The 25,790-nt window shown below is 34.3% G+C and overlaps 1 protein-coding gene across 2 annotated transcripts; it reads right to left on the bottom strand.

Moving 5' to 3' along the window:
- Nucleotides 1-1,847: 1,847 nt before the first annotated feature.
- On the bottom strand, nt 1,848-25,790 carry LOC132554298 (pescadillo homolog). 2 transcript variants are annotated; one of them, XM_060218603.1, is made up of 17 exons: nt 25,722-25,790; nt 23,311-23,390; nt 22,527-22,680; nt 21,793-21,902; nt 20,695-20,822; nt 20,252-20,295; nt 19,877-19,966; nt 18,918-19,034; nt 17,624-17,689; nt 16,419-16,508; nt 15,882-16,015; nt 13,908-14,039; nt 9,254-9,450; nt 6,062-6,139; nt 5,336-5,442; nt 4,782-4,961; nt 1,848-2,544 (listed from the first exon to the last, which is right to left on the bottom strand). In XM_060218603.1, exons 1-17 carry the CDS (start codon nt 25,740-25,742, stop codon nt 2,470-2,472), a joined length of 1,803 nt encoding a protein of 600 aa, XP_060074586.1. In that variant the 5' UTR covers nt 25,743-25,790; the 3' UTR covers nt 1,848-2,469. The 2 variants fall into 2 exon arrangements, with proteins under 2 accessions (XP_060074586.1, XP_060074587.1); XM_060218604.1 differs by having other exon boundaries at nt 9,263-9,450.

Below are 25,790 nucleotides of genomic sequence, written 5' to 3'. Positions count from 1 at the left end.
CAGGCGGTTGATAGTGGTTCTTTAACGTTAGTAGATGAAAGGCAACCAAATTTATTCAAATGATTGGCCTTGACCTATAGTCAAGGTCTCTTAGGTCAAATAATTTGAGCTCATCTTCAACAAGCAGTAAAGACATTTGTGTATATCAAGAACAAACTTTACAATTCTGTCATTTTAAATTTTGGGCAGTCCCAATGTTGATCATGCAAATGGACAAATGAGAACTTAAATATGAAATTTGAAATAAAGATATCATGTCCTTGTCCTAAAATGGTAATAAAGTTACTCAGGGGAAAAAAAATCCCAAGATGGTCAATTGAATGTTGAAATATCGATAACTTCCCACCTACATGGAAGAAAAATTAATCTTGTACTTCTCTAGAGGTACATATAAAATCCTGACAATTGAAAATAATCATTCTCTGTCCGTATCAATTTTCCAATCAGTTTTTACATGAAAGAATCATTGAGAAATACTGTACAAATCTTGCTCAGATTCATTAAGTCCCTCTTTGTCCCAATTTCACTGCTGATGAAACAGAATTTTTTGGAGAACTTGTAAGACTGCGCCTAGATTTTTCATTTTGAAATGGTTGCTTTAACTTTAAACAAGAAACTCTGAAAATATTTGTGACAACCAGATGTGAGCAGTTGAAACCTAACAGATGAAACAAATTCTTTTGAGCCAGGTCAGAGAAGTTCAAAAAAATTTAGTGTGAATCTGACATTAAGTCAGGCCTTGTAATAAAACACATCCAACTATATTTCTGTTCAGTTAAATTATCCTGTCAATGTCTGTAGAAATCTGACTTCTGAGCAAGTTGTAATGCATATTTGTACCTGGACTTAATACATACAGTATGTCATATTAATTATCTGTTATGAGAACTTCTCTCAATGAGACAATTATCTGTTGAAAACTTACAGAAAGGATCCCCGTTTGATTAAAGATGCTGAGAAGAATGAAGGACAACAAGTCCTTCCACAACATGCCCCACCAAATTACATCAGAGGGAAATAGAGTTATGTGTTTATGATAAAGCACACTAAACTTTACAGAAATTTGTCTTCATATTTGTTCAGGCTATAACTTACCAAAATCTATGGTCATTAAAGGATGAATTGAGAGAAGAAATTTTCAGACAAGATTAAAATGCTGAAAAAAACAAAAGGAAAGAAGTTGTCTCGGAGTTGTGGAATCAAAATTCTATTCATGCACATTTAATGCTGTGACCATTAAAATCAAGTTGGGAAAAGATCAGTTGAAAACTGCATTGTAGGATTTGAAGATATCAATTCTTTTAGACGAAATTATTTGATCAGTTTAGATAAGTCTAGATTAGACAAGGTCCATAAATGGACATCTTGGTTGATAATCAGTCATACACAGATATTAAAAGACATCATACATGTAGCTGTTGATATCGCATGAATTACCTGAGCTCCATAACGAGGAAATTCATATTGTTAACAATAATCTACAATAAAGCATATGATACACCTGGACAAAATGGCTGTTTGGAAATACATAATAGTCTGGATCTGATGTTCAGATATCCACTTCATATTTTATTTCTCCATTTGTCAGGTTTCTTTTCTTCATCCATATATAAGAAATACTGGTATATAAGACGCTTGCCCAACCATCGAGGAAAAAAGCAGCAACTTATAATCCAGAAAATACAGTAATTAAAATCATCAGTTGTAAACTTCATGATATGACCTTGGTATGGCAGAGTGAAATTTATGAAAAGGAAAGTTTAGATCCAGATTGTGTGAACATGCTAGGATTGTCAACACGTGGACATCTTCTTTACTATTTCAAAAATACAAACCATAAACCAACACATGTTCAAAATCTTTATTTCTTTCAAAATTACCTCGTTAAACTTCCTCAGCTCCAAAAGTAGCAATCTTGATGACATGAAACAAAACATTAATTCACATATAAACCTTTTCCTTTTTCTTTCTAATGGAAATAATTTACACTAAATTCTCTTGTTCTCCGATTTGAGGATGCTATCAATGAAGGAATTCCAAATGAACAAAGCCTTGTTGAGGAGCTATCCACAGTAAGTATGCAGTGTCCTAAATGTAACACAATACAACTCAGTCCAGAAAATCACATTTCTTTGACATTTGTTCACAACAAAACAAAAGACTAAATATTCCTGTATTGCTCATCTGTCTCATTGTAGTGAACATGGCAGTTGGTAAATTTCAAATTCATTGAAATGGGCTTTGCTCAATTCAATATAGATCTGACCTTCTCAATCAGATCATTATAAAGATTTTTACACATTAGGTCTCTTTGACTTTGAAAGTGGGTCAAGGAAGTGGACTTCTTGGCTATTAAAATATGTTTAAAGAAAAAGTTGATGCGAAAGGAACAAGTGAAAATGTTGACGACAGGCACTGCACCATAGCATAAGCTAATGATAGACTTGGTAGGTGAACAATATTTCACGATCAAATCAATGTCTCCTTCCTTCCATTCCTCTTGGCTTTTTCTATTGAACACCGTTTTTCTGTCAATATCCTTTTCTGAAAATTTAAAATACAAAAGTCAACATTGAACATGTGGCTTGCAAATTTATAAAAAATACTAGTGTTTTTTTTTAAATTTTTCATGATTGATGGACAAGTTTGTAGTTAGTTAATACGGAAATAAATTAACACAGTAATGTAAATAGATTTATAACTTGATAAAATGTAGCAAGCAAACACTCAACATCACCTACAGGGCTTTTATTGGGAAAACCTTAAAACTTGCTTCATTCCAGAGCCTTTCAAAGATGGTCAATATTACTAAATCTATTTGAACAAATACTAATATTATCCAAACAAGCACCATGCTTATGGCTATCAATCTAAACCTTATGGATTTTTAAGATAAATAATTGATGATGAATAAGACTCTCATTCTTTCATTTAAAAGTGTTCTATAAATTTGTATTTTCCATTTCCAAAAACATTCCTAAAAGTTATTGGCAAAATGCCAAGGACTTGTGGTTCATTAGAAGTGAACACATCCTTTTTGAGGATTGGCAAACTGAATTGATATAGCCCAGCGAACTTGGCTTGGGTTAAATTAGTTATGCAATGTTGTAACAACCAACAAGATTTCTGTACTACCCAATCCCCCACTTTTTGAAAGTTGTTTTGCCAGTTTTGGTCATTACAGTGTCACAATAACTTTGACCTAACTTTTTTTTCACAAAAAATCAACAACACCCATCTTCAGCTAATGGAAATTCCATTAGCTGAAGATTTTTTTATTCCGAATAAATATGATTCTTTTTAATGTCATGATGTTTAATGCTGCGATATGATTAAATACTTCGATATTAGATAAAAAAAAAAAAGGAAACGTAAAAAATCTTCCACAATGATGCATCCTTTCAACAAGTATTCTGCACATATTACTGCTCTCCTCTGCCCTACTTTGTTTATAAACTTATGTGCGCTTTTGTGAATGCAGTTGAAATGGTTAAAACTGAAAGATAAACGCCAGGTGCAGATTATGACCGAGGCTGGATTGCAGAACATTTGGCACATGCAGTTTGAGGGGTCCAACTGTACCTGTCCGAAAGTTACTTACTGAATATCATTAGTTCACAGAATTTCAGCATGAAAAGTAGGGTGAGTACACTCACATATTTCGGGAAGCAATGTGTTATAAAGTATGGGTGAAATGGATGGTATCTTGATTTTAATTAACTGCTTTATGTTTGACAGAAAATTCCCAAACTGTGCATTTTGAGCTTTATTATGTGAATAGTGGAATAATTACAGACCACCCAAACCGTTTCAACCGTTTATGTGAATGATGGACAAGGGGAGACCACTGAAATATACAAGCTGTATATCAATTGATCCACCTATCATCAAGCTGACACTTCATTTTGGCCTATGATTACAAAGTTCAATGTTTCTGACCTCCTCTCTACAATACAATATATACCAAAGTAATGAAAAAATGGTAATATTGTCAGAGCTGCAACTTTGCAGCTTGGAACATTCACAGGGATATACCTGGTAAACTGTTTTATCCTATAAAATTAGCAAGAAATATTGTCTTTATATTTAAATCTTTATTGCTAACTTCAAGGTGATTAGTCAATAATTCACAACAGTCTTTAAATGTTCAAACTAGTGACCCTTTGGTCACAAGTCAGACACTCCATCGCTCTACTTAAGTCAAAATTTACAATGTAAAGTTTTGATATTATGACTCCTAGGATTTTAATTTGGACTCGCAGGAGGGCAGAGCTGAGAGTTGAGGACTCTTGAGAATTTTATCCTATTACATGTCCTGTATTCAAAATCGTGTGATGAAAATGTGGTTCTTAGCATAAGAACTATCGAAAGTATAGGTTTTTTTTTTTGTGTTTTCTGCTTTTAGTACTCTGTTCAGTAAATGTTCTGAAATTTTAGCCTTACCCAAATTTTGTTATAACTGCAGCAGTCCTCAAACTGATTATTGACAACTTATATTTTGCAGTATTAGAAAGGTGCTCTTTATGACTTAAAAATATCTTTTCCAAAAAGTTTCTAGATGACCCTTATTAAATTTCCTTAATCATTTTCTGCCATTCTGTACTGCGATACCACTTCCTTTAAATCCATCACGCACAGCCTCTTTAAGTGCCCTTGGCACTTTAATCTTTTTTAAGGGTGTGAGTAAAGTTAGGAGATGACAAGCCAGATTACCTAATCCAGTATAACTTGGGTGGAGATTTGATAAGAATATGGTAAAACAGGAAAAGTATCAAATTAACCTCTTGTTTCTTTTTATTCCTTGCAGCAACGACTCTATCATACATCCTTTTCTTCTTCTTAGGGATTGTCATTTCAGCTAGTTTGCGTTCCTCTGCCATCTGTCGTGAACGTTTTCGTTCCACATCCTCTTCCTGCATCTTCCCTCTCTCCACTGACATTGCACTAGTGTTGTGTTCATCCTAGAGACAACCACACAAAGGTCATGACATATTCTCAAGAAATCTTTATACAAGAGACACTCCCGTTTTTGAGCTGAGGAGAAATATGATGAAAAGACTACTGAACAGGGTAATAACAGACTCTTTATGTGACCTAACTATTTCTTTACTAAACCTATCAGGCTGTAATTACTGTAATTACCTCCCTCTCTACCAATGATGTACTGATCAAAATAATTATTTTATCAATAGAACACTGATTAAACCATAGATAAGAAGACAACTATAAGGGTCACCTTGTCTGAATCCCTAACTTAACTTCCCCCACAAATTTTCAGCTTGCTGACACATGAGGAACTTGAGAAGTAGTTCCATCCCTCATTTCTTGTAGATACCTTCAGTTTCTTTGTTTTCACCTTTGACTCGTGTGTCTGTTTGTGTTTGACATCCCTTTGTTTTGAACGTTTAGTTTCCTCCTCAACTTCCTGTTCAGAATCCTCATCTGTTGGGATAGAGTGCGAAATCAGAAGGCAAATAATTAACTATTTACTTGGTTAACAATCATGAACAACCAGAGTCATTTTGAGTGGAGGTTTCCTTAAAGAAAATGGTCTATGACTTTTTCAATTACAAGCATACAAATAACTGGCCACATGTCAACTAGGGTGAAGTGTTTTTTTCCCAAAGACAAAACCATTACAACATAGGACAACCTGTTTCTCAGCTTCTTACTAGCACAATGTCTAGGCCACTTGATTATGCTGAAGTTGTTGATATACATAGCACATCAGCACAGTGTGACCTTGAAAGAAGGTCAACATTATTAGATTGAACAAAATTGAACCCTTCATCAAAGAATACTACTGGCCAAAGACATTGTAGCTTCTAGACTTTTAGACATTGAGAATTGGTTCTAACACAGTTGACCCCTGTGGTCTTGTGAAAGTAAAGGTCATTCAATATATGTCCACCTCTTGGTTATTCAGAAGAATAATTTATCATTTGTAGGAGATTAATGATTAGTTTTCAATGATGACCAGATAACCAATACATTCATATATAGCCATTACATATAACATCACAGTTCTTATTCTATTACATTGTGTATGACACACGCATACCTTCTTCCTCCTCCTCCTCTGCTTCATCGTCCTCATCCTGGTCAGCCTCTGCCTTGTCATCATCTTCCTCACCCATTCCTACAGGAAGGCCAAGGTTTAGTAATTACAGAGGTTATGATATAACATAGAAAATGGAATAAATAATATAGAGGTGTGAGCAAGCTTTATATTAAACTAAAAATATTTGCTAAAAATAGTAAGTGACACCACAACTAAGGGTGCTTCTGACCAAATTTGAGCAATATCCAATCATTTCTACAGGAAAAGTTTGATTGGAAATAAATTGCTCTATTTCCCCTGTTTGGCTCTGTCCCTCCTGCCCCAGGGGGCCCAGATCCACTGTATATTTGAAACTGATTCCCCTTTTAACCATGAATGCTTTAGACAAAATTAGGGCAAAATCCAATCATTCATAAAAGAGAAGAAATTGCAAGAATTTGCCCTTTTACTACTACTGGGCCTGACCTTCCTGCCCAAGGAGACCAAGATCAACAGTTTATGCAAAATTGTTTTCCCTTAGACCAAGAATACTTCAGATCAAATTTTGGGTAAAATCCAATCATTCCTAAAGGAGGAGAAAGATTTAAAATAATTTGCTCTATTTCCCCTTTTGGGTCCTGCCCCTAAGGTACCTGGGGACAGAGACCCATTTTTTTAAATAAAATGCATTCTCTTCCCTCAAGGATGCTTCCGATAATTTTTTGCCAAAATTCACTCTGTTGGTCATGATGCCACGGTATAACAATAGCTCACTTTGCTATTCAGGCCAGGCGAGCAAGAAATAGTAATGGTGACCCTGACATTCATTCAACAAACCTGAATCTCGAACACGTTCAAGATTTTTTCATAATTTGTGCTTTAAAAGTGTTTTATGAAAATCCCTTCAAAAGTGCTGACAATGATTACCTAAAAATAGTAAGTGAACTTGATCTTGACTCTCAACAACCCAGAAAACACAAACTTGTTCATGATAATTTTGTCCTTTTAGATCGTGTGTAATTTGATGAAAATTCTATTAGGAATGAAGCCTCCCGAGCACTGACAATTAATTTTGTTTGCTACCTTTCCTTATTATTCCCACCAATGTTTAGCCCAGTGGCACCAGTGGAACTGGAGAAGAAGTTTAAAATATGTTTTTGAAGATGGCGGCCATCTTGGATATCAAACATACCCGAAAAATAACAACGCTTGGTCAGGACCATCTCAGGATCATTTCATGCAAATTTGCACTGAACTTTACTGATGGAGATTAAGTAGAAGTTTAAAATGTCAAAAATTTACGCACAGCAGATGGTGCAGGGCGGACGATGACAAAGCACAGGTCAAATGACCTAAAAATAGCTACAAAGACCTTGATCTGAAACTGAAACTTATAAAAGATAATTTGATACTTTATAGCTGTGTTAAGTTTGATGGTTTGATGAGAATCCTTAAAGAATTAAACCTCTAGAATGCTGACCAACTTTGGTGTGTTTGTACACAGACAGATGGATTAATGTAAAAAAGGATGAATGGACAGACTGAGAGGGAAAACTAGTCCCCTCAACCTCCCCTGTTTCACTGATAAGGGACAAATGAGTAACCAAGAAGTGGAAATAAACCAGGAATAGGTAAAAAAACATAGACTATAACAACACCATATCACTAATTACTTATTCCCTATTCCCTATTCTTAATTCTATGAACCAGGAAAAAAATAATGTTTTACAGGTAAAAAAACTTGACATTCCTTGACAGGCAAAGTCTTTTTAACTTCTTTTTTCCTTATTGATTATCCCTGGTGATAATTCTTTACTGATACATCATCCTTGAATACATATTGATGAGAACTTTCACTTTCAAGATGAATTTCAATCTAAACAAGGGGAGACTATTCTATTAAAACTGATATACACAATCTGTTCTTTTCTGCAATCTGATATTTCATGCTTTGTTAATATTATGCATTAATAAAATACACTCATTTTTTAATTCAAATAATTTCATTTTTATTGTGAACTTGTCTATTGTTGATGTTACTATATATAATTACACTGTAGTTTAAGTTTTGTTTGTTTTACCCATTTGTTGATGGATCAAAAATAAAAAGTGGCTAAAGTTTTAGGCTGAAACTGCAATATAAACTAATGTTATTTAAGGGTGAACTTAACACTGAATGAAAACAAACCATTTCATGTGCTCATGTCTGCAGTGGCCTACTCCAGGATGATTTTTTTTTGCGGACAATTTTTGTAATGTTTTTAAAGTATATGAAAGTTGTTTAAACAAAGTGTGAAAACAGGAAATTTATTCATCTAAGTAATCTATTTTAAGCAATAGATTTGCAAACATTTGAATTATTTATTTATTTTCCCTAGATGCTTATATATTTAGATTCCTTTTGTGAAGGTGTGCATCCAACCAAAAGATACAAGGAAACTCAGTGTTATATGACCCAGTCAAAAGGTTATGGGATTTCACTTCCTTGGATAACTTTCACACATAATGTTTTAATTAACCAAGACAATATCTTTTATATTGAGTTATAATTCAGAACAAAAATTGTTAAAAAAATTCTAAATGGAATTTTTCTGGTGGCTTTGTTGTATTGCACAGTTCATCAAATATTAACAACTTCTTGGACTGAAACCAATGTACATATGTTCCTCATTAAAGATGAAGGACTGTTAATAGGTAATGAAATCTTTTACATCAAACATCATCAATTAACTAATTTTAAGGATGACAAAAACACATCCACTGGTGTGGTAGGTAAATTTTCACAATACATGTAAATTTTCTAAAAATCACATGGCTAGGCTTCACTAAACATAATTAACTGAATTATACTATGGATAATATCTGTGAATCTCTACAATCACATATCTAGTCTGCACTACTGAATGGAATTTTATCATGAACAACATCTGTGAACTTGTTTCTAAAAATCACAAGACTGAGCTGCACCAATCAGCCCCACGTTTGTATGACATTTATCTCCTAAGGTTGGAGTAGCACCGGTAGTGGGTAGTAACTCCACAAATTTTTCACCATCAAAACACACTCTATCAAATGTCTAGCACCACTTTATCATCCTGCTTCATACAGTTAGTAATACAAGTGTAAGCAGTGACTATGTCATGCTGGAGTATCTTGTGGATTACACCTTGGCATTCTGCATACTGTCAGACAATTAACCACTAATCAAAACACCTTGTCTACCTGAATCTTCTCCATCATTCTGTCTGCTTAGTAGAGCCAGCCTCTCAGGTGGTATGTAGTCATCCTCCTGCTCCTCCACGAAAGGTGACAGATGAGGAGGTAAAACAGCATCAATGACGTAATCATTCACAGGTAACAGCTTCTTTGTGTTGACACAGTCATACACCCACTGAGGTTGTACATAGCATCTGTAAGTAGATTACAAAGCATATATTCTCTACAGGAGTGTATAATGTCATTTCCATAACAGACCTACAGGGTATGATGTCATTTCTTCAACAGACCTACAGGGTATGATGTCATTTCTATAACCGACCTACAGGGTATGATGTCATTTCTACAACAGTCCTACAGGGTATGATGTCATTTCTACAACAGATCTACAGGGTATGATGTCATTTATCATATTTCCCTGCAATTCCACATTTTCTACTGTCCTGAAAGGACATGTTTGACAAAGTATAAAAAGTTGTACAGGATGATATAAGGACATTAAAAACCTGGTATTTCAGTAAATAAGATTTATTTGGAACATCCTGCTTTTCAATTTTTGGAACACTTCTAACTTTGATGCCTATTACTTACTAAACGACAATGGCTGCTCAAAAATGGAATTAAGAAACTTAATTACTGTCAATGCAAAACAGACTGCAATGAGAGCAGTAAGAAAGTTAACAGAATATGAAACATAAAACAAGATATCCCAGAGGGATCTTGGTGCCCACCATTGTTTGATCTTTATATGCTCTTTGAAAGTTGGATCTTTTCCCTTCTTTTCTCTGCTTTTGGTCTTAATGATAGGACATTTGAACATTCCTTTGCAGATATTGTGATGATATTCTTTCTTTGCCAAATCCAAAATGGCCACCTGGAAGCCTTTTTTTCTTTTGATCAGTCCCAAAATCAAACAAGCACAAGAAGAGACCAAAGGGAACATATGTTTGAAATTTGAGAGGTATTGTTAATAATAACCATCTTTACTAGGCAAAATCAAAGATGGCTGCCTGTTGGCCATTTTGTTTTTCTCATCAGTCCCAAACTCAAACAGGCAAAACAAGGGACCTAAAGGAACTATACAAGAAACTTGAGAAAGATCTATAGAGTAGTTCACAAGAAATAGTGATGACAAACTTTTGAAGTCAAATCCAAGATGGCCACTTGTGGGGCATTTTGTATTTTCTGATCAGTACCAAAATCAGACAGGCACAACTAGGGATAAAGGAAAGCATAAACATGAAATTTGAGAAAGATCTATGCTGAAGTTCTCAAGAAATAGCGATAATAATCTTTCAAAGTCAAAATTTTAGATGTCTGTCTACTGCCATTTTGATCTTCTGATCAGACCAAAAATCAAATGGGCACAGCTAGAGACCACGGGGAACCTACATGTGAAATTTGAGAAAAATTCAGCCTGTACTTCTCAAGAAATAGCAATAACAAACTTTTAAAGTCATGATCCAAGATGGCCATTTTCGACCATTTTGATTTTCTGATCAGATCCAAAATCAAATGGGCACAACAAGGGACTAAGGGGAACCTACATATGAAATTTAGGAAAGATCCATCCAGTTCTTCTCCAGATATTGCAATAACAATCTTTCAAAGTTGAAATATAAGATGATCAACTGTCAGCCAATTTTGTTTTTTTTATCAGACCCAAAATCAATTGGGCACAAGCAGTGACCAAGGGGAACCTTCATATGAAATTTAAGAAAGATCCAATCAGCACTTCTCAAGAAATAGCAATGACAAATTTTTAAAGTTCAACTCCAAAATGGCCGCCTTTCAGCCATTTTGTTTTTTTTGTCAGTCCCAAAATTACATGGGCACAACTACAGACCTACATATGAAATTTGAGAAAGATCCATTTGTTACTTTTCAAGAATTAGCGATAACAAACTACACTGAAAAAATCCAAGATGGCTGCATGTCAGCCATTTTGTTTTATTGGATAACTCCCGAAATCACATTGGCACAAGGGACCATGGGGAACCTACATATGAATTTTGATAAAGATCCATAAAGTACATTTCAAGAAATACTGATAACAAAAACCACAGATGCAGAGCCATCTGACAAGAATTTTAGGAAATGTGCCTTTTGAGTTTTTTTTTGGTAAGGTTTTGCCAGCAAACATTAAAATTTTAGGCAAATTTTATACAATCTCATATGAAACACTCAACCATGAAAATTTGAACTTGTCCGAGATACATGTATATTGATGCTTTGTTTAGGTGTGTGAAGTTTGATGAGAATCCCTCAAGGAATGAATTCGCTTGAGCATTGACAATGACTTTCTAAAAATAGCTACATTGACCTTGCCATTGACCTGAAACAGGAACTCATCCAAGATAATATGATACTTTATAGCTGTGTTAAGTTTGATGGTTTGATGAAAACCCTTAAGAATTAAACCTCTAGAATGCTGATCAACTTTGGTGTGTTTGTACACAGACAGATGGATGAAAAGAAAGAAGGATGAATAGACAGACCGAGAGGGAAAACTGCAGTCCCCTCAACCTCCCTTGTTTCACTGATAAGGGACAAATGAGTAACCAAAAAGTGGAAATAAACCAGGAATAGGTAAAAATACATAGACTATAACAACACCATATCACTAATTACTTATTCCCTATTCTTAATTCTATGAACCAGGAAAAAAATAATGTTTTACAGGTAAAAAAACTTGACATTCCTTGACAGGCAAAGTCTTTTTAACTTCTTTTTTCCTTATTGATTATTCCTGGAGATAATTCTTTACTGATACATCATCCTTGAATACATATTGATGAGAACTTTCACTTTCAAGATGAATTTCAATCTAAACAAGGGGAGACTATTCTATTAAAACTGATATACACAATCTGTTCTTTTCTGCAATCTGATATTTCATGCTTTGTCAATATTATGCAGTTGGATAACTTCCTCATCTTGTTAATAAAAAAAGGTGTCCTTCTGTGTTTTGTGTTATGTACTTTTACTGTCTCTTAAATTAATAAAATTTTAAAATCAAATTATTTCATTTTTATCGTAAACTTGTCTATTGTTGATGTTACTATATACAAGTACACTGTAGTTAAGGTTTTGCTTGTTTTACTCTTTTGTAAATAGGTCAAAAATAAAAAAGTCTGAAGCTGAAATATATGCTAATATATCATTTATACACTAGAATTACAGGGTATATGCAATGTCATTTCTACAACAGATCTACAGGATATAATGTATAATGTTAAATGTCATAAGTAAAGTCAATGCAAAACAGATTGTCATGACAGCAATGAGACAGTAAACAGAATGAGACACATACCAAGAATTATATCAACTTCAGACCTTGTCTTATGTCTATATTGTTCTTGGTTGCTGCCATAGAATTGTGGATTGACTTCATTAACATATTATAATTAAATATTATACAAAAGTTCTACAAGATATAATGTCATTAATACAAACGTCCTTCAGGGTATAATATTTGATATGGACCTGGTACAAAATCCTTAACTGCATAACAAATTTGACCCCTGTGACCTTATTTATACGTCATTATCATAAACTTTGTTCAATTTCATCCTACAAACATACCAACCAAATATCATACCTCTAGTTCATGAGAAGATGTCCTTTAAAGGTTTTAAGAAATCTGACCCCTGTGACTTTGAAAAAAGGTTGAGTTCATTTATTTTTGCAAACTTTGTCAGGCTTCATCCAAGGAACATACTAGCCAAATATCATGCCTCTAGGCCTTTAAGTTCATGAGGAGAAATCATTAAAAGGTTTTAACAAATCTCACACCTGTGACCTTGAATATAAGACAAGGTCATTACTTCTCGCAATTTTGTTGGGTTTCACCCTAGGAACATACCAGCCAAATATTGAAACATTTGGTCAATTAGTTATCGAGAAGAATTTGTTTAATGAATTGAGGCAGGACAAGGGACAAATGCTGCACCATGGCATAAGCTTCAGGCCAGGTAAGCTTATAAAGACGTTTCAGACAGTTTTAATGAAAAACAGTTTCTTAAACAAAAATCATGATGTGACGTGTATAGGGTCCAGTGTTTTGTCAGCAAATGTTCTAAAGTATATTACTTCATCTCAATCATTCATGCCATCATATAAATACAACAGAAATCAATAAAAGAATTAATGCAGCCAAATGAATGAAATATATCAATATAAATGTGAAAATTTACGTGTGAGGGAAATATACATTACACACATGGAAGTCATTCAGCCTTGTAAATTTTATCTATATGTATAAACTTGTAACATATTACATATGTATATTATGATATACATTATATATCCAAAGGTACATTTATCACAAAAATAATCATGGGGCACATATTTTACCTATTGATATCATGAAACAAATGTATATGTTTTACAGTAAGCTCACTTCTGTGCCATGGTCGCAAGTCCAACACTTGTTTTCACATAAATATATATGACCCATCATTTTCCTTCATAAGCAAATGTATACAATTTATAACCAGATCATTTACTAACACCACAATCAATCCCTTTGATACAGGAGTCATAGACACATTATCAAATGGTAACCAACTCAGTCTTTTAAATGATTTAATCACCAAAGTAAGATCAAATCATACCAGTCTGCGTTACAATTCAATCACTAGAAATTTACCTGGAAATGTACTTGGTGGCCATACTTTTGGAGGGTCTGTCTACTACCTGGTGTGTTATGGTCTGGTCTGTCTCTTCATATGTAGCACCTTGGGCATCAGTTTTACTCCAAGAAACTTGACCTCCAAATGATCTGTACATACCATAACATTAATATCATCAAACTATCTTATAGCAAAAATACTTAAATTTTCACATAGAAATACAACCAAACAAATAAACATTACATATTTGTCCTAATATTGTATATAAGAAAACAATCACAGCAGTTTTATATTTTGTTCATCCTAATGCTCTTTTGCCATGAAGGTAAATTCAAATTGGTAAAAGTTTGATGCTGAAGTTTATTCTCAATATATCTATGTATTCTAAATAGATTTAAGCACTGTATGAAGAGTTTTATACAAGAATGAAGAAACCCTGGGTGAATGTCTCCCCATATACAGTACACAAAAATAAATACAGTCAGATATTCCTGAATATGTAGAGAAGAATTTTCTGTACAACGTATCCATCCATATTACTGATTATGATACAGAACCATGCAATCCACATTGCTATGAATTGCAACAAGAGGCCCAGGGGCCTGAACGGTCACCTGAGTCATAATGCTTCTTGTAACAAGTCATCGAAATGACCTTGTTCAAAAAGTAATATCACTTTAACTATAGAGTACGCACATAGCAAATGCAAAATGTGTATACATTAACTGCTGTCCCATGCTAAGGCTTCTCACCAAGTTTGAATAAAAAGAAATTAAATTCAAGATTTGAATTTTTCTATATAAAATCTTCCATCCAGGAACAGTATCCATGAAGAGCACTTGATTCTACCATACGTTGGATTTCAGAAGTTGATTTATGAAATTTCAGTCAATTTGACCCATATTTGACCCCGCCAATCAGCCACTATTTCCCCATCACAAATATACAAATAATGTTAAAAAAATGTGATTTTCCTATAAAAACTATAGTAAACTTTATCTCCTCCCCTGGGGGAAATGTGAGGCCCTTAGGTCATGAAATTTACAATTTTGGTAAAGTATCTGATGGCCTGTCCATTAATGAAGAACACTGGGATAACTGGGATTTGAGAAGAAGTTTCAATTATTTTGACCCTTTTTTGGCCCTGCCCCACAGGCTCCTGGGATTTGGGACCATATTTTAGACATTTTAACCATGGCAGGTTTTTGTCAAATTTCACTGAAATCCGTTCAGGAGTTTTCCAAAAGAAGTCAAAAGTGTTAAAAGTTTACAGTGCACTACAAAAGGGGATGGCCTAATTAAACTACAAGACCATGCCCGGGGAATAATACCAAACACTTCTATCAATTTTACTCCTTTTCACTTGAAAAGGGTCACATCAAATTGGGGAAGAATCCTAGCATTCCTACAGAAGGATTAGGAAGAATTTGCTTAAATTTCTCCATAGGTACCCCATTCCCGCTCCAGGGAGCTGAGACCCACCATTTATACAAAAATGATTCCCCCTCACCCAAGAATGCTTCAGACTAAATCGGGTTACAATCCTGGTATTCTTGCAAAAGAAGAAGAATTATGAAGAAATTGCCCTATTTTCCCTTTGAGACCAACCATTTATACAAACTTGATTCCTGTTCACCCAAGGATGATCAAGACCAAAGTTGGACAAATTCCAATCATTCTTACTAGATAATGATTTTTTTTGGGCCCTGTCCCTCAGACCCTTTCAGACAGAGAACCATCATTTTTACAAACTTTCTTTCCCCCAAGAATGCTTCTAATCAAATTTGGTCAAAATATATTGTCATTCTGACAAGAGGCAAATTTTACTGAGAAGTTTACAAACTTCAGACACCGCACCATGATTTGAAATGAAGAATCAAAACATGTTGTTATCCATGACCAGATGCGATTTTTAGTAAAAAGTTTACAGACGTCGGACACCGCACCGTGGTTTAGAACAAAGAACCCATTAGCTGACTATATGAACATACCTGATGACAAATGTCAAACTTTCCTGAGGAGTTTCACGATTTAAGAAGAATTTTTGGCCTTTGAAAAGTGATAAAAATTTCTTGTGTTGTTCTGCTTCAACACGTGCCTGCTCAATGTGATCTGGATTATCTGGCTGTGGGAGTAGAAGTTTAAGTCCAACATAAAATGTAAATAGCCAATTGGTATACTTAGACTAACAGAAAAGAATTCTGCCTTCGGCAAAAGCCAAAAACGATGTCCAAGAAAATGAAGTATACTCTGTCAAGTCATTTATTCATCAAAGAAAGTGAAATTCACCACATGAACATAATGCTTTGATCTCAGAAATGATCTTACAATGACAAATTATGACAAAAACACTGAATGAGAAATTGATTTGATAGCAGAAAATATACATAACTAACCTCAAAGAATTAACAAGGAAGAACAATTATTATTGTTATATTTATAAGAATGTAATAATTTATATTAGCATTTTGACCATGGTTATAATGAACAAGGGCAGATAATCTATATCTAAAAGGGGAATTACTTACATCTGCAAGAGGGAAGTCATCTATCTCTGCATCATCCTCTCCCCCTCCAGCATCAATAGACATCACATTCTGTGACAACGATGCCAGTTTCTACAAAAACAAAATTAATCAAACTGAAATGAAGCCAAAGCCAACATAAGAAATACCAGACAAAACAAAAACATTACAGAATGCAATGTTTGCAATGCTATAGAGGAATCTGATGAAAGTAACAAGGGATCCCAGAGGGATCTTGATGCCCACTATTGTTTGGTCTTTATATGCTCTTTAAAAATTTGATCTTTTCCCATCTTTTCTATTCTCTTTCTGTTTTTGCTCTTAATGATAAGACATTTGAACATTCCTTTGCAGAAATAGGGATGATAAACTTCACTTGCCAAATCCAAAGTGGCTGCCTGGAAGCCATTTTGTTTCTTCTGATCAGTCCCAAAATCAAATGAGCACCAGGAGAGACCAAAGGGAACTTGTATATGAAATTTGAGAGATATCCATTCTGTACTCCATAAGAAATAGCAACAACAAACATGACATAATCCCAAGATGGCTGTCTGTCCGCCATTTTGTTTTTCTGATCAGTCCCAAACTCAAACAAGCACAACAAGGGACATAAACTCCAAGATGGCCACCTTTCCGCCATTTTGTTTCTCTGATCAGTTCCAATATTACATGGGCACAACTTAAGACCAAGGGGAACCTACATATGCAATTTCAGAGAGATCCATCTCTTACTTTTCAAGAAAAAGCAATAACAAACTTCATTGAAAAAATCAAAGATGGCTGTCCTTTTGTCTCAAGAAATAGCAATAAAAGGAATTGGTGACGGATGGATCGACGATGGATTGACAGATGGACAAGGGACCACGGACGCAGAGCGATTAGAATAGCCCACCACCTGATGATGGTCGGGTAAAAAATTAAATCTAAACAAATCTGGTTTGGTTTGAGCTCTTCTTGTTAGGTTAATTGTCCCATGAACAGCAAGGGACATTCTTTGGTAGTAGTTGATGATAACTTCACTGTGAAAACATATGTTACATCTCAAAGCCTTCCAGATCTACATATATGGTCAGAAGATATATCAAGCTTAATGTCTGAATACATCTCAAAGCCATTAGAGCTCATTTTATTGTTTTATGATATGTTGGTCTCAAAAAACCAGACTACAAGTCAAAGTTGACCATGCAACAGTATGAACTAGAACTTACTTCTTCAACTCGTTCTTTTCGTGTCATTTCTTCATCAAAGTCGTTCTCTGTGAAACCATCCTCAAGCTGTCATACAAAATAAATAGCTATTTGTTGTAAAATAAGTACATAGTAAAACACTTATAGTATCATGTTTATCAATCATCTGTCAAAACTACTATGCAAAATAGAGGTAATATAACAACTATGTGTCATGAAATATTTTCAGGTTGATGTTTGAAGTATATTAAGTTGAAGTCCCATAATATCATTAATTTTTATATGTCCATTAATGGACCATTTGACAAAAATCCTATTTTTTGTTAATGGAGTATTACACATCAATTAAATCTTACACATGTAATAATGAACATTTTGTTGAAAATACAGGAAATGTAAGCCCAACAAAATTATACTATACATACAGCTCACTGTAAAGATACCAGAGGGAAGTTTCGGTATACAAACCCGAGGAGGGTGGTATAGGTTAAATACCAGAGGTAAGTTTTGTTATACAAACCTGAGGAGGGTGGCGTAGGTTAAATACCCTAGGGAAGTTTTGGTATACAAACCTGAGGGTGGCGTAGGTTATATACCAGAGGGAAGTTTTGTTATACAAACCTGAGGAGGGTGGCGTAGGTTATATACCAGAGGGAAGTTTCGGTATACAAACCTGAGGAGGGTGGTATAGGTTAAATACCCTAGGGAAGTTTTGGTATACAAACCTGGATTGGCGTAGGTTATATACCAGAGGGAAGTTTTGTTATACAAACCTGAGGAGGGTGGCGTAGGTTTCGGTATACAAACCTGAGGGTGGCGTAGGTTATATACCAGAGGGAAGTTTTGTTATACAAACCTGAGGAGGGTGGCATAGGTTATATACCTGAGGGAAGTTTCGGTATACAAACCTGAGGGTGGCGTAGGTTATATACCAGAGGGAAGTTTCGGTATACAAACCTGAGGGTGGCGTAGGTTATATACCAGAGGGAAGTTTTGTTATACAAACCTGAGGAGGGTGGCGTAGGTTATATACCAGAGGGAAGTTTCGGTATACAAACCTGAGGGTGGCGTAGGTTATATATCAGAGGGAAGTTTTGTTATACAAACCTGAGGAGGGTGGCGTAGGTTATATACCTGAGGGAAGTTTCGGTATACAAACCTGAGGAGGGTGGTGTAGGTTAAATACCAGAGGGAAGTTTCGGTATACAAACCTGAGGAGGGTGGTGTAGGTTAAATACCAGAGGGAAGTTTCGGTATACAAACCTGAGGCGGGTGGTGTAGGTTAAATACCTGAAGGAAGTTTTGTTATACAAACCTGAGGTGGGTAGTGTAGATTAAGTGTATGGTAGAGTTTGTAGTTTACAAACCCCAACATTGTGATGTAGAACTCCACAAACGTCTGCATGATCTTGAAATCCACTTCAGTTGGGGCCTATTAAAGACAGAAACAAAGATATGAAGTTCTACAGTATGGCATTTGTAGCATCAACAATGTCCAAAAATAGATATAAGAAATAACAGAAACAATAAATGTGACCTTGATGAATTTCACTTTAGTGATTACATTCTGATCATACACTCAATATTTTTCGGAGATATGGATTCGAGAGTCTATATCAACTTTGACGTACAGAGAGTAAATTCATACCACAGAGTCAACAAATCTGGAAGTATTGTTGATTCCTGGTAGCTCTTGCAAAATCACAGTAAAACTCAAACATTTTAAAGGCCTGGCTGTCATCTTGACATCTGATGGCAACACACTACCTCTCAAATCAGGAGATGAAATATTAAGGACTCCAGGTGTCAACACACTACCTCTGACTCCTAGTCAGGGGACAGAAATATTACAGGATCCCAGGGTTAAACACACTATATTTGACTCTATGTCGGTGAACAGGAATATTACAGGACCCCAGAGGTCAAGACACTACCTCTGACTCTAAGTCAGGAGACAGGAATATCACAGGACCCCAGGGGTCAACATACAACCTTTGACTTCAAGTCAGGAGACAGAATCATTATAGGACGCCTGGCATTAAGACAATACCTCTTATTTGAAGTCAGGTCACCCTACTCTTGATTCCTAGTCAGGAGACAGGAATTAAACAAGACCCTAGGGACTAACCACTTCCTCTGATTTCTGGGACAAAATACAGGACCATGAAATGGCATTTGTTCAAAAAGGTACCATACAGCAATAGATATGAGTGGGCTTATTACCTGAATATAGGTTTTACTGTCCGATAAACGAGGTACTTGTTTTCAACCTACCTCATACCCTAACTTGTGAGGCTGAACCCAAGTGATAGTCTCATTAAGTATCTCCACTTGGTAGTAAATCCCCTTGATGGAGACATACACCTGAAAAATTCAAAAGCGATGACAAATTATGAATCATTTTGTAGATGATGTTAAGACTTTTCCAAAGGCATGTGCTCTTAGTTTTGTGAGGTTTTATTTTCCACAGGTTTTATTTTTGAGTGGTTTTATTTTCGAGGGGTTTTATATTTCATTTTTATTGAGATTGAAATAAAACTGTGCAAATTGGAATTGTAAAAAAAAAAACCCATTGAAAAAGAGTGAAAGATGTAATGAGTTTTACAATGATCTATTTTAGAATAATTATTTCTTCTACTTTTAACCCACCTTTCTTAAGGACTTAGAGGCAATCACATAATGAAGGAACTCAACTGAAATACAGAGAAGATCATTTGTAAATCCTGTACAATCTCAACCAATCTGAAAACTCCTATCAAGCTATATAGGAAATTTGACATTTTTCTTAGCACATTTAAGTTTTATAAGAGAACCACTTTGTACAATAAATTTCACCAACTGTCTATAGCAAGGTGAATTTAAGATGAAGGTACTAAGGTATTCACTTCAGTGTCCTGTACAGTGAAGCTAATATTGAAATTGCACAATATACATTTAAAAAGTACAAATTTTCATCCGGTTTAACTCAATTCAACTTTGCGCTAATGAAGTCTTCTAATTATAAGCGGTTTTCAAATCATCTCAAAACAGTCAACATTTTTTCTCTCTATTTTCATGACATTTTTCATTAGATATCAACACGTTTTACATACCTGTTAGTTTTCTAGCTTTGAATATGTGTTCTGTGAAGGTTCTACTCGTCTTTGGAAGAGTTGCAAATAGAAAGCACATCGACAGACAGTCTTCTAGGTCCCGGATAGCATCAGAGAACATGGGATACCTGTAGTTGTATAAAGGGTTGAATAGTAAGATACTTGATAGTAACAATGTATCAACATCCACCACAGATAATTATGTGTACATCATAGGCTTTCTAAATATAAAAATAATAAAAGTATTAATAGTGTAAAGCATTAATTTGGCTCAAAGTTAGAAACACATCAAATCTGACTACAATTCTATTTAACAACTTTTAAATTTGTAATTAAAAATTGTAATTAAGTTGTAATTAAAACTCCCCCAAACTATCAACCATATATTCTTCACCCACTGATTTCTTGTAATAACTATACTCTTGATAGTTACTTTGTATATTATTGGGAAACAGGACAATTACATGAATTACATTCTCCTATTTAATGTGAAAATATATCCCGAAAATGCACAAATCATAAATTTGTGTAGGAACTAATTCTACATATTATTAGTTTATAATTACAATAATTCTTATGAGTACAGCAAAGAGGCTCCCTAAAGAAACCTGTGCTGGAAAATGTCATTAAAATATCATTTAATAGATACGAACATACTCACTGTATTCAATGAGGAATAGTGTCAGTGCTACTATAATTGCAAATAAATCTAGTGGCTGTTAAATAGTGTCATTAATCATATAGTTCAAAGGTCAAAGTAACCTAATTTTGATATACAACACATTGCCTCACTAAGGGGAACTCATACAATAAGTATGAAGTTCCAGTGACAAGTAGCACAGGAGATCTACTGTAAACAATCTAAATTATACTATAAGACTCGATCCTGAGGGGAAAATTATGCGTTGGTTATCAGCATGCATAATAATTTTGTTACATGGGTTGAAATTTACATCAACTGACTAGTCGCTCTTAACTTTCAGTAAGATTTTGGACTAAGAAAAAATTGCCTGTCACCTACTATCACCAAACCTGGTTAAATTGCTGATAATGTGATCCTATAAACACTTCTCTCTCTCTGTTAATACATCCACCTACCTTTCCCGTACAATATGGTGAAGTTTGTATTTTGGTTTATTGCCTCTGATACGTTTGACTGCTTCTGTGTTATTTTTCTCCAAGGCTTTTTTCAGTCGCCGTACATAATGCTATAAGAGAAATCACAACAGTTATGGTATTTTACCTCCTGAATCTTGCACAAAATACCTAATTCTATCATAACAATTTCTTTATTGTACACATAATTGTATCATAGCTCAATGTTCATGATATGACTATGATTTTGTTTTCTACCAATTATCACAGGGTAACATCTGTACAGTTGTAAACAGCTCCATCCAAAGTATTACAGACAAATGTTGCAGGAGCTAGTTATACATGGCCAGTTGATGTCAGGTGACTTAAATACTTGAAAATCAATACAAATTCTCAACTTAATTTTTGACCTATTTAGTATTCATAACCTCCAAATATATTCTATTGTACACAAAAAATTAACTTAATATCTCCTATGACTTATAATGTATATTTCTAGCTATAGATGTAATCTCTCAGAATTTAACTCTTCAAATTTATTAGGCGTTGGCCTGTTGTTTTCCAGAGAAAAAAACATCGGTATCAGCTATGTAAATTTCATTTCCATTACTGTGCCAACTTCAAATGAATAGGATGACTACCTGTAAGCAATGAAGTATATACAATGTTTTTAAAACTTTTTTTCCATTTAACAATTTCTTCCAAGAAATTTCATCACTGACTATCTTAGTGAATACCTTGGTCTCCCTGAATTTCCATATTATCGGTTCGTGTGACAGAAACTGTATGTCTTTGACAAAGTAGTATGTCTTGGGAGCTGTGTTACCTCTCCCAACTCTCTTCTTATGTTTAGGTTCATGGGGGTAGATTCCCTTCAATATACATAGGCGCCTGTAAAAAAGAAAAGCAGGTAAAATACAAAAATTAAACATAATGCATGGGAATATTTTTTTGTGTGATTTATACATAAAAAATCCTGTTGTCAAATATAAGAAAAAAGTGTCCAGCTCTAGTATTCTACAGTAATTATTTCTACTTGTGAAAGATAAGATTATCCCGAAATGTTACAACTGACTTATCAGTAAAGTCTTCAGGTAAATGTAACGTTTTTGTAAGATTTCAAGTTAAAATTGAGTAAACAAAGTAAAAACTTCAACAAGACGACATATGCTCAGTCAAAATTGAAATGTATCACATATTTATCTGGGAACAATTAATGCTATTCTGTCCCCCAGAGCAAAAATACAACCCTCTTTTGAAGAGTTTGTTTGAAAAAATCTGGTGTAGAATGTCTGGGAAAAAATTCAGTGTCACAAATTACCTGAGCTACCAAGAAAAGAAGGATTATGAAGTGTCACACATTACATGTACAGACAGGACTCGCACCAAAAACTGCTTTGGGGAAAACAGGATTTTACACTTAGTTTATCATCATTTCAGATGAATACTAACTAGTAATTACATATTAAAAAGTATAATATTTAGCATCTTATACCAATCAGTGAAATCAGTCACAATTACCTGAAATCTGCCAAACTGAGCTGAAGTTTCTTGATGGCTTGATTTCTAGACATAAAGGCAGTGGCTTCCCCACTCTCAAACTGCAAAAACAACATTTTGTACATCATACAAACAGGAATCATGATGATAGTTTAAAATATACCATTTATATAAACATGATAAAAGATCAGAGAATGCAAATGAACCTTTGATCTTGAATGATGTTTGGGTTTTTTGGGGGGAATTCCTGTCTAAGTTAATTCCTTTATTATTTTACTGCTGTTTATTTTTTACTTTGTGCATGTTTTTTAAACTTTTATATTGCCATTTCTAAAATACTCTTTCAGTATGTTGCATTGTTGTTTTTTTTATTATGCTATATTTGCAAGTATCCTGTTAATTTTTAGTATTTGATGCATTGGCATATATGTATATTTGGCATACATTTCTTATGCTGCATAACATTTCATTGATTTGTGCTATTTAACAATCTATTCCATTACTGGTGAAACATGATTTCATTGTGACGTTTTGTGTTTATTACTACCTGGTAAACGGTTGATATAGTTGTAAGAATATCTCTTCTGCACAAAAATTTATCTGTTTCATAACACCACCTTAAAGGTCACCCGCAATGAAAATTAAAACTACATTTTATGTGAAAAATAATAGATAATGTATGAAAAAAGTAATTAGTGTATTGCATGATATACAGGTAGCAGTATATTTACTTGTAAACAACCAAGGAAGCTAAATTGTCCAGAGCTAGTTCCCTTCTGAAAATCAAGGATTCAGATTGGTCTGTCGTTTCTGATGTCAATTCCGTCACCTGACACATATTCACCAGTAGTGTTTATGAAGACTGTGTACATTAAATCAGCTTTATTTAATTAAATAAGCATGTCCAGTACTATTAAATGACTAATAAGTAAGTTTGTTATTTAACCATAACAGTTTAAACATCAAAGTAGCTAAACAATGTCCAGTAATGATAATTTGGTCAATGAATTGTATCCTGGTTTGGCAGGCATCTTAAAAAATTATAGGCACACAGTGTTTTGATAAATGGTAAGGCAAATTTATGCTGTTTTAACTTGATTTTGTTCACTGCACATCTATATTTACATATAAGTGACAACTTTTATGTAGCTGAAGACAATATCATTATATATCAATTTGTTTATTATGTAATTTTCATCTTGTAATCACTTCCGTGATGGGAACCATCTTTTCACCTCTTTGAAGTTTTTGTTTTAAATATAAAAATTATTTTATCAACATAGTGTTTGTCAAATGCAATGTTTATTCATCGCTTTAAGTCTCAAATGCCCTGGGTTACCAGTATACACCTACCTGCTGGCTGGCAGGGATTAGTGGTCTTGACAGGACATTTATTTGTTAATTGGACTGTGAATTCACCTTGATAAAGCAGCAAGACAGCCAGTTTTACTAGGTATGTCAAGGTGTTAACCCAGGTATATACCTGACATGAAAGGATGTCAATCCCAAGTCGATATGTGTCTTCCAATTAACTTGTTTGGCAGACATTGAAGAGTTAAGCAGTTTGGATGGTTACTTGTTGTAGGTATCAACTATGTTAGGTTTTGCTTTTTTGCCATAGGTCTCAGCTGTGTTAGGTTTCACATTTTCCCATAACATTTTGTATTAAGAAGCATTAACATCTATGATTTTTCACTGTTTTTATAATATCTTTATACAATGTATTATCCTTGCTGAAATAAGGCCAATTAGAAATCTGAAATGTGGACAGGTAATCAAACTCACCTGTAGCCAAACGTATTAAGCTACAACCATATTGTGGTGTAAAAATCAATTCTGGGTACTACCTAGGTGATATCTATGTCAAAATATACAGACCTGCAATATATTGTTGCCACTGACCTTAACAAAATGTCCTTTTATGTTATACAGTTGCAACATGCATAGATCCGCAGAATAAACAATAAGACAGCTTTATAATCATACCTGACACCTTTGGCTTCAACTTTTTCATTCTATATAAATCTGAACTGTGTTGGTAGGCTATCTTGGATAAATCACAGATAAATCCCAAATAAAAAAATACAACTATCTTCAAATTTATACAACCAATATAAAAATCTGTTTATCTTTTTGATTAATTCTTTCACATTGATGTCGAATGGGTCATATAATTTTGACATCTGTGATCTTCAACACCGGAGGAGCAAAGGAATAAACACCTCTTGTAAAATTTGTTTTTCAGTATACCTTCAAACGGTCTTTATCATTATCTGGTTTGAAACTTTCTCGTACTCAAAGAGGATAGGTTGGTATAACATTCTACTATTACATCTAGGTAATTGAACTTTACAATATCTCTAAAGAACAGTTTCTTGTACAGAAATTACTTTTAAACAACAAATACGATACCATCTTAGCAATATTCTTACCTTTTTCTTCATTCGTCCCATTTTCTTTTGCTGTCTTTCTTGGGCACGTGTTGATATAACAAGCGTGTT

Source organism: Ylistrum balloti, unplaced genomic scaffold (genome assembly GCF_031769215.1).
Source record: "Ylistrum balloti isolate Yb309-2 unplaced genomic scaffold, AGI_CSIRO_Ybal_v1 Utg370392, whole genome shotgun sequence".
Classification (NCBI taxonomy): domain Eukaryota; kingdom Metazoa; phylum Mollusca; class Bivalvia; order Pectinida; family Pectinidae; genus Ylistrum; species Ylistrum balloti.
This window is presented reverse-complemented; position numbering and strand designations above follow the sequence as displayed.

Bases quoted from the DNA above. Each gene is read 5' to 3' on its own strand.
- LOC132554298 (XM_060218603.1), bottom strand. From the start codon at position 25,742: ATGGGACGAATGAAGAAAAAG. The intron at 19,035-19,876 runs GTAGGTTGAAAA...TGTCTTTAATAG, and splicing joins CTCACAAGTTAGGGTATGAG to GCCCCAACTGAAGTGGATTT. The intron at 16,016-16,418 runs GTAAGTAATTCC...CTACTCCCACAG, and splicing joins ATGACTTCCCTCTTGCAGAT to CCAGATAATCCAGATCACAT.